The sequence below is a fragment of the Squalius cephalus genome, assembly GCF_949319135.1.
Source record: "Squalius cephalus genome assembly, chromosome: 23".
In the NCBI taxonomy this organism is placed as follows: Eukaryota; Metazoa; Chordata; class Actinopteri; order Cypriniformes; family Leuciscidae; genus Squalius; species Squalius cephalus.
In genome coordinates this window covers 24395678-24404958 of record NC_137144.1, presented here as the reverse complement: position 1 = coordinate 24404958, position 9281 = coordinate 24395678, and the positions used below count along the sequence as shown (strand labels likewise).

The 9281-nt window shown below is 38.3% G+C and overlaps 2 protein-coding genes across 2 annotated transcripts in view; both read left to right on the top strand.

The window, feature by feature from the left end:
• Positions 1-9281, top strand: part of LOC307151281 (N-acylneuraminate cytidylyltransferase B-like) — a gene marked incomplete at its 5' end in the record, with an annotated part of 151949 nt that overhangs the window by 88528 nt on the left and 54140 nt on the right. The window lies entirely within an intron of this gene.
• Positions 4745-7194, top strand: nansb (N-acetylneuraminic acid synthase b). The gene is made up of 6 exons (XM_079858511.1): positions 4745-4966; positions 5484-5699; positions 5816-5915; positions 6365-6519; positions 6634-6900; positions 6987-7194. The coding sequence occupies exons 1-6, from the start codon at positions 4835-4837 to the stop codon at positions 7173-7175; spliced, it is 1059 nt and encodes a 352-aa protein (XP_079714637.1). The 5' UTR covers positions 4745-4834; the 3' UTR covers positions 7176-7194.

The following is a 9281-nucleotide window of genomic DNA, read 5'->3' as shown; positions in this document are numbered from 1 at the left end:
AAAAATATTTTGTTAATAAAAGACAAGTATTATTATTTTTATTTTTTTCATATAAAATAATAGCATTTTTTTCTTTCTTTTTTTCATTTTGGACTATGACAATGAACACACAGCAAAACAGCTATACAGCATAGGTCAAAACATTGCAGGCAAATAGATGAAGAAACACATTCAGATATTCAGAAAAACACAGAGCTGAACACAACACTCCCTCCACACACAGCATCCCAGAACTGGAGACAAATACTAGCCAGACTGAATGTTGTAAACTTCTTGAATTTTTTTTTTCCTGAATATTCAGGCTCTTCCTCTCAGTCTTTATTCCCCTGTTTCTCATGGTTTCTCAATAGAACTTCATAAAAGTTCAACTGAATGCAATAGCAAGTTCTAATAACAGGGCACATTTTAACACAGTGTTGGAACGGATTATGTCACGGTTGTGCCCTGCATGGATGCGTCTAAAGCAGCCTTTTTCTGGGGTGTTCCTGTCATAGTTTTCATTTTAACAAATCTGCTATGTATAATTTGTAAAACATTTTTTTTAAATTATAACATTATATATTTTTTTTTTATTAAAGTTATAACAAAATATCCTAAAACATCTTCTAATTAAAACAATAACACAACATATGTGATGCTTCAGGAGAGAGTGCTTCAGGAGAGAGTGAACATGAAACATACACTATCATGCATCATATACAAGGTTTAAAAAGTTTAAATATACACATCAAGTAGTGAGAATGTGTATGAATCAGTAGCTTGTAGTTAATATTAGGCTTTTGCAGAGTGGCTATTTGATTTGCTATTGCACTCATTTCATTCATAGCCAAGTTTGCACTCATTTGTGTATCATATGGTAGTAAAAAACGTTTATATAGACATGTCAAATAAATGCACATAATGTATTTTCAAGTATTTTAGTTGACAGTACTATTCTTAAGAAAGCTCTGGGGCCCTATTTTAAGGATCTAAGCGCATGATCTAAAGCGCACGGCGAATCCACTTTTGCTAGGTTAACGGAGGGAAAAATAGTCTGCGCGCCCGTCACAATGTCTAAAGGGGTCTCTATTCTCTTAATGAGTAATGGGCGTGTTTTGGGTGTAACGTGCAATAAACCAATCAAAATCTCATCACCCATTCCCTTTAAAAGCCAGTTGTGCTCGAGCCAGGGCTGATTGTGCTCGTACGGGGGTTAAAGCACGCAAGCAGACCATCTACGGGACAAAGTGTACGCGTGTTGTGGACCCACGTATAGGCGCACATTAGGCCTACATTACATTATAGGCGCGCTCTTTTAAAAAAATATATTTAAAAAAATGTGCCATTGACTTTAGACGAAAATTTAAAGTTTTCGTCTGAGAAAGACCAAGAGCCAAAAACAAGGACCTAAGGTTAAAGTTTTAAGGAATTCCTTTTGAAGGAAAGATTTATAGGGCCTAATATTTTTTATAGTAAGTGGAGAAGTAAATTGATGTAAAATTACTGTTAATGACTCCAAAAGCATGGGAGTTGCACAGATATATAAAGTGAAAAGACAAATATAAACAACGATATTTATTGGAAAACACATGTAATTTCTGGCAAAGTCTTAATCTGGGCTATAGTAGCCTATAATGAAACTGTTTAAGGTTTATGAAAATTCAGTGTTAGCCTACCAGTTCTGAATGCCTCAGAGTCTCTCTCTCAATCAAAGTCAGATAAAGGCTGTAATCTGACCATGTGTCAAAAAAATTATGTTGCAATTAACTTTTTTATGTCAACATAACAATTACGTTAAACAAACATAATTTGTTCATGTAACTTCAACATCATGGAATGAAGTAATTTTAAGCGACCCATTCTCAAAGTGAATTTTTTAAAGACTCCCTAACATGATTATTCATATGTTCTCGTATTAATTTTTATTAGTGACATACAATTGAATTCATAGACTATAGCTAGCTATTTGCTAGTAGTAGCACATAGGCTACTAACATCTTAATTGCTGAGATTTAGGCTATATGCTCCCTCAGCCAAAGCAGTTGAAAATATCCGAATCAGTCCACAGCCTAACAAAATGGAAATAATTTATTTCATGTCAACAAAACCAGTTATTGTAGATGTTACGCCGAATACATTTTCTAAGTTGAACTGACAAAAAAATGTTCAGGGTGTGTCTGCTGAATATTTTCTCTGTTATTCGTTAGAATTTTGCATTAGTTAAATTCCATCATCCATCATCTGTGCCTGTCGTGAATAACACCGGTTTCTAAGGTCATCGGCACATATTTCTGACAGGGCTCCCCGCAGCTTGACCCCTGGGCAATCGTTCCTGCAGACTACTTGTTCTGCGGTACAGTTGCTTTCTGATGGTCCGAAAGGTACGTTATAGTTAGGCAATATAGGCCAATATGCTGATTTAACTTTTTAGTGTTCATTTAAAAAACCCTTTGTGCATACCATCAGATGAAATCCCGCAGGCGTCCATGCATGAATGAGCGCAGATTACTAGCATTTTACTTGAACTTCTTAGGGAATATCTATGGTTTGACCATTTCAGAGATGGCCAAAATCAGAATTTTAAATGGACTGAATAAAGCTCTCAACGAACTTGACGTGCGATGCCTCGCTGACTGACATGTAGGCCTAGCATGAATCACTGTCAGTCTGTTTTACACGAACACCAACAAGCAGAATAATAGGCTACAGCATAACGATGCACTTAGTCTCACTATTAGCTATTAGGCCTATAGTATTTCTAAGGACAAAAACACGAACTTTAACTAGGCTTTCCATCAAATCAACTGTCACTTTGGTCGCTCACTTGTCACAGCCCTAAAATAAAATTAAAAAAACGTTTTTTTTTGTCACAGCCCTTGCGACGGCTCTGTAATTATATACTTGTTGTATCACATGCGACAGTTAAACAATAACATGAACTATATTACTTTTCAAGGGCAAGTACAACATATAATTAACAATCAGTTTTCTTCATAACGTACAGTATGCTGTTAAGATGAAAAACCTGACCTTCAAATATTCCAAGTAAACAAGTCATGTTGACTATAGTCTATGTTTTTGCAGTTATGTTATCAACTAACTTTTCATGTGTGAATGGCACCTCAACAGACCATTTTGTAAAAATTCATTAACACACAAATAAATCTCATGAAGGAGCATGGGAACCTGTAGCCTGGTAATACCAGACTCTGCTACTTCACTTTGCTTCGTAGACAGAGTCTGGAATGGCATAACAGAGAAGTGTTTTCTCTCTTGCTAGGGGGCGCTTGTCTGAAGTTTAAAATCATTGGTTACCCGTAAGCCAATCACATAACGTTTGGTTATGGCGTGTGTTATGCGCATGCTCGGCCGCATTTAACTTTCACTGTAAACACATGTATGATGCGAAAACAAAACCATCGAGCGAAATACCGGAGTGAACATGGCTGTGAACGACTTTTGCAGGTTAAGTTAAGTAAATCTACGCATCCACGGTACAATCAGCGTGTACGTCACGGCTCTCAGCCCGCCCTCTGTTCGTTGATTGGCCCGGCTGTTTCCAGACCGGTGGCAAACAGAAAGCTCTGAAGCTGTCTCAGACTGAGTACAGAAGCGAAATGAAATTGAGCGGAAGTACGAAGTCTGACGTAGTCAGGCTAGGGAACCTTTGTAAGTCTGTCTAGATCAGTCCAAAGGCGGCATTCGATAGAACGGGTGAAGGTCTCTGCGAGAACTTTACTGTCTTTCAACGTGGCAAAATAATTTGATTTAATTTAATTTAATTGAAGCTTTTATCTGACTCCATTTTATGTCGACCTCGAATTTAGGTTAGATTGCCAATCAGTTATTGGTATATTACTTAGCCTATATTGTAGTTTAGCAATACATTTGATTGTTCTATTTAACTTTTTAGGCTACTTTTACCTGTTCATATTAGGAAGCTATGTCGCTCAGAGGTCCTCACACCTTGTTTAACGTGGGTCTCACGATCACAAGCTTGCCAACTTCGGTCACCAAAACAGGTAATTGCAATATAGGCTACCTGAGATCGGTCGCATTCACGCTTACAATCAAAGATACTTTGGTATCCCCGTGATTGCATACACTTGAAATTAAAGTAAAGTAACGTTTACTTCAGTAGAGGTATGGACACTACTACATATACGTCAACCAACTTTATTTGTCTTATAATAGCTTTGGATTGGCCATGGCGTGGTATCCCACGTACACTTATCTAAAGTAACATTAAATTAAAACAGAGATAAGACACACCCAGATTTAGGTTGGTCAAGCAGCACTTTTGCTGCCCTAAACGGAAATTGACTTCTTGTCTTTGCAAAACACGTACACTTGAATTAGTGCCAAATATTAGTCACTAAACTTGCAGTAACATACAAATCCGTTTAATCTACTTGGGAAAACAATTTCAGAGTCAATCAGAATAAAATCAAATGTAACAATTTATTATGTCAGGTAAATGTACCATGCCAATTTCATAATCAGTTCAAAGATAATAAATGAGAAACATCAAATGCTCTGGAATAAAGAGAGAAGATGCGAACCTGACATTATAAAAAATGTTAATTTTCTTTGTTTTCTCAGAGAGTAGCCCCCTCTTCCAGTTCTTCCAGTTTCTCCAGTCTTACACCTGCAAACACAGGTCATCAGCCTCCAAATCAAAAGTATGCTTTGTGATATGCATTTTGTGGGTGGGAGTTGGCAAGGGTTAGGGTGGAGCTCTTTTCTTTAAATGGCAGTGTGACCTTCTTTCCGGCCCCTTTGCTTGATGCCAGAACGCTAGTGATCACATCTCCAGCCTCTTAATCATAAATCTGTTAAACAATTAGTCTATAAAATGTCTGCAGAGTTTGAACTTTGTCCCGGAAGAAAAATCGGGGGCTCCAACCCCTGTTTTATCATCGCTGAGATTGGACAGAACCATCAGGGAGACTTAGACATCGCCAAAAAAATGATCCGAATGGCAAAGGTAAAGTACAGCTTTATCAGGTGTGAAGTCTTATACCGTGTTGATGTCGGTTCTTTTCATGGGGGAAAAACCAGTGAGATATATAGATATCAACCCCCATAACCACAGTTTCTTTATTAATGATTTTTCCTCCTGTATTTTTGTTACCAGATTTTTTTCTAAGAAATGACCTGGAAACAGTAGAGAAATGAGGGCCGTTCACACAGAACGCATTTTTCCATTCGACTGAGCTACTTTCCCTTTGATTTAAACAGCGTTTTTAACTGCAAAAATGTGTTCTTTGTGAACCGGCCCAAACTTTGAATCCTATCTATTTAGTAACCATGGTAATTTCACTCCTGAAATATAATTTTTTCAAATATCAGGTCAATAATTAAGAGGGGACGTTTCTGTAATGCAGCTCCTGAGCTATAACTCACACATTGTATCACATTAAATTAACTTTTAGATATCTTATATGGTGAAACTAATTTTTGTTGTCAACCAAATCCACTTCTGCTACTTTAACTCCACACAGGACTGTGGAGCTGATTGTGCCAAGTTTCAAAAGAGCGAGATCGAACACAGATTCACCAAGCTCGCTCTGGAGCGTCTCTATACGTCCCCTCACGCCTGGGGCCCGACCTACGGCGCTCATAAACACCATCTGGAGTTCAGTCACCAGCAGTACAGAGAGCTGCAACAGTTCGCCAGTGAAGTTGGCATCTTCTTTACTGCATCAGGGATGGATGAGGTGAACAAATGAAAGAGGGTCTCAACGTTTATTATATATATCAAAAGAAACTGTGCATGTTAAACCCAGAAGATTGAAATACATTTCATAACTTTTCCTCTCCCTACCTCAATCAGATGGCGGTAGAATTTCTTCATGAAATCAATGTGCCGTTTTTTAAAGTTGCCTCAGCTGACACCAACAATATCCCTTACCTGGAGAAAACCGCCAAAAAAGGTAAAACTCACTGACGTTGACACACATTTCAAATGAAAAGTCCAGAGGCAAAAGTGTTGCTGCTGAAAACTCGTTCTCCTTTGACGAAGGTTTGTCAGATTCACTGCCAAGGTCACAATGTTCCTCTACTTACATACAATTTCAGACAGTGACTCACAAATGAGTCTTGGGCTTGTACAAAAACCACAAGCCCAACCGAGAACTGAATCTGAGTTGAAGTCAGTTTTTCTGGAGCACTGAGAAATAGGTATTGACAGTGCTGATTGGCCAGAGAGCAGAGCCAATGAAACCTAGAAATCCTGGTGTAGATTTTCTGGAGTTTCATGTTGCTGGCTTTGAGTCTACAGAGAATTTGGCATGTGTTTAATGTGATAATGACTAAAATTTGACCTGATTTTCTCCCAGAAGCAGCCATGTCTTGAAGCTGATGTTTTGGTGTATTTGTGTAGGTCGTCCCATGGTGATTTCTAGTGGAATGCAGTCTATGGAGACCATGCGCTGTGTTTACCAAACCGTCAAGCAGCACAATCCCAATTTCACGTTCCTGCAGTGTACCAGCGCTTATCCGCTGCCAATAGAGCACGTCAACCTCAGCCTGATCCCTGTAAGACACAATCACTTTACTCGCATCTTCATAAAATGATCGTTTATGAAGGCATTTTTAGCTGAGTAGTTTCGGTTTTGCTTAGAATCTTTCGGTTTCCTCTTTCCTACGCAGGAGTTCCAGAAGGAGTTTCCGGACATTCCCATCGGCTACTCTGGACATGAGGCGGGCATCCATGTGTCTGTGGCCGCTGTGGCACTCGGGGCAAAGGTCCTGGAGCGTCATGTGACCCTGGATAAGAGCTGGAAAGGCAGTGACCACGCAGCATCACTGGAGCCGGCGGAGCTGGCGGAGCTGGTGAAAGCCATCAGGACGGTTGAGATGGCAATGGGTTCGCCGGTCAAACAGATGCTGTCCTGTGAGGCTTCCTGTCACAGAAAGGTCAGATAAAATGCTCATTCTGACAGATTATAAAACCAAAAAATGATCAAACGTCATTCAATCAATGGTTATGTTCTTTCTTGCAGTTGGGTAAGTCAGTGGTGGCCCGGAAACCATTGAAGAAGGGTGAGACATTAACTCTCGACATGCTGACAGTAAAAGTGGCCGAACCGCACGGCATGAGACCAGAGAACATCTTCAAACTGGTTGGCAAGAAAATCACTGTGGACCTGGAGGAAGATGCCACCATTACTGATGCCATGATAAAAGACTGATGATATCTATCTATGCATCTTATCAGTCATTATTAAAAACTTGTTTTAATTGCATTCTTATTGTTTTGACATCAGAAATATGTTAAATGACATCTTGTATTGATTTTGCAAATGTCTAATGGCATAGGTTTGCTCTATGTTGTAACCTGTCTCACAGAATATTGCTTTTGTCATTGTTGTGAACAAACACTTTGTCCAATAAAATGTCTCTCTCTCAATTGATTTCAGCTCAACTTTGACTCTTGGGTCTTTGTTCATATTGGTCTCTCAAGCTATGTTTCCCAAAAGCAAGATGTTTTGTCCTATAATTAGTTCAAACCACATAATGCCTGTGTAAGACTTGAGAAATTAGGAAATTACCATTTAAACTCACCATTTGAGACAAAAGTCTCACCTCCGAGTTATTCTAATCTACATTTCATTCCCTCATCCCTCACCCCCTCTCTCTCATACTCAGATCACCTGAATTCACCCAAGAAAATATATGGTTTAATGTGAATGATTATCATCGAGTATTATACATATTTAGTATCATTTGAAATGTCTCAGTGCGACTGGTGCAAATGTCTCATTTCCAAATAAGTAAAACAAAAGGTAAAGGTTTTTAAGAGTTTAGAGAAAACTGGCACACAAAGGAAGGTGGTCTCCTGGCAAATGGTCTCATACCCCCAAAAGGTGTAACCTCTGAATGCAAATTTCCAATGTTAGCACATGTTTCCATGTGAAAGAGTTTCTGTCTATATAATGGAAAGGGTTCGGGGCCTTTCTGTACTTCAGATTAGCCTGAAGAGTAAGACTCTCAGCCTCATGTATAACGTTGGGTTCGCATCTCTTCTCTTTATTCCAGAGCATTTACCTGACATAATAAATTGTTACATTTGATTATTCTAACTGACTTTCACATTATTTTCATTAAAGAGTTAAAAGGAATAGTCAAACATTCGCTCACATTTAATGATGCACAGATATCATTAAAACCTTTTCATTTATGGAGTCAGATGAAATAACGAGAAAATCCATATTCAAATGTATTGCATTTAATCAAAAAATACTTTGCCTCGAGAAAAGACAGAAACACGTAGAGACCTTCCGCGCTGATTGGATGCCGGTTTTGGGCCGATCGAGGGCGAGCTTACAGGTTAAATCATTTTTTATTCAATGATAGCCTTCCACAATGCCCTCCGGATACATAACATATTTATACTAATTGAAAAAAACTGGATATTGCACTTTGACTATAGTTAGTTCGTTGAGCGATGTGCTGAAAGTCACACAGACAAGAACAGTCTCAAACAGGAACAAAACTTGTTATCAGTGGTATGCAAACTCGAATGGGGTGACAGACAGGCAAGAAATGTCTGACAACTTAACAGAATTCTCTGCCCAAGTCCGACTGGAGCCTGTTTTTCTTTTCTTTTTTTATACCTCCACATTAAACAGCTTTTTTTGCAGCCATTAAAATAGCTCAGTTTTGTTTTTAATGGCAAAGTAGTTATATGACCCGTCTCGTTTAGATATGCATTTTTCATCAGAAAAATCATCAATGTACTCTGGGTCTTCCCACTTAAAAGCATTTGGCTGATCTCTACTACCATCTCCTGTCCTGTTCTTGATGAAATATTCTTCAGTTACATCATCCCCCACCGTCATCAGAGTACGTCTTGGGATGGTCAGACCCATCAAATTCTAATATTAACAGTTTTTCCTTAGTTTTAATACAAATTTGACAATAATTTGGATGCCCAAATAGTCTACACCAATTATCTCTTGGTTTTACGGCTTTATGTGTTCTTTTAGGTAGCCTATAAAGAGATCTCTTAAACTTTCAAAATTCTTATGGCCAACATTGTCAACAATTTCCAATTTGACAAATAATCAATACAAAATTATTGTGTGTTCTTGACATGGAGGACTATAGGGAAACCTTAATCATCTCCACTTTACGGGAATAAAATTGATGCACTGAATATTGAGGGGAAATTATCCCTTTTTTGTTGCATGTACATTTTGTGTCCTTGAGCACTGGAAAGGCGCTATAATAAAACTTTTGTTGTTGTTGTTATTATTAAATTCAAAGAATATTGTGAGCCCAGAAAGAATCTGACG

What these genes read in the sequence shown, in the direction of transcription:
- nansb (XM_079858511.1), top strand. Translation starts at nt 4,835, where the DNA reads ATGTCTGCAGAGTTTGAACTTTGTCCCGGAAGAAAAATCGGGGGCTCC. An exon ending in CTGCATCAGGGATGGATGAG is followed by an intron (nt 5,700 to 5,815) that starts GTGAACAAATGA and finishes TACCTCAATCAG; the next exon opens with ATGGCGGTAGAATTTCTTCA. An exon ending in AGGCTTCCTGTCACAGAAAG is followed by an intron (nt 6,901 to 6,986) that starts GTCAGATAAAAT and finishes TCTTTCTTGCAG; the next exon opens with TTGGGTAAGTCAGTGGTGGC.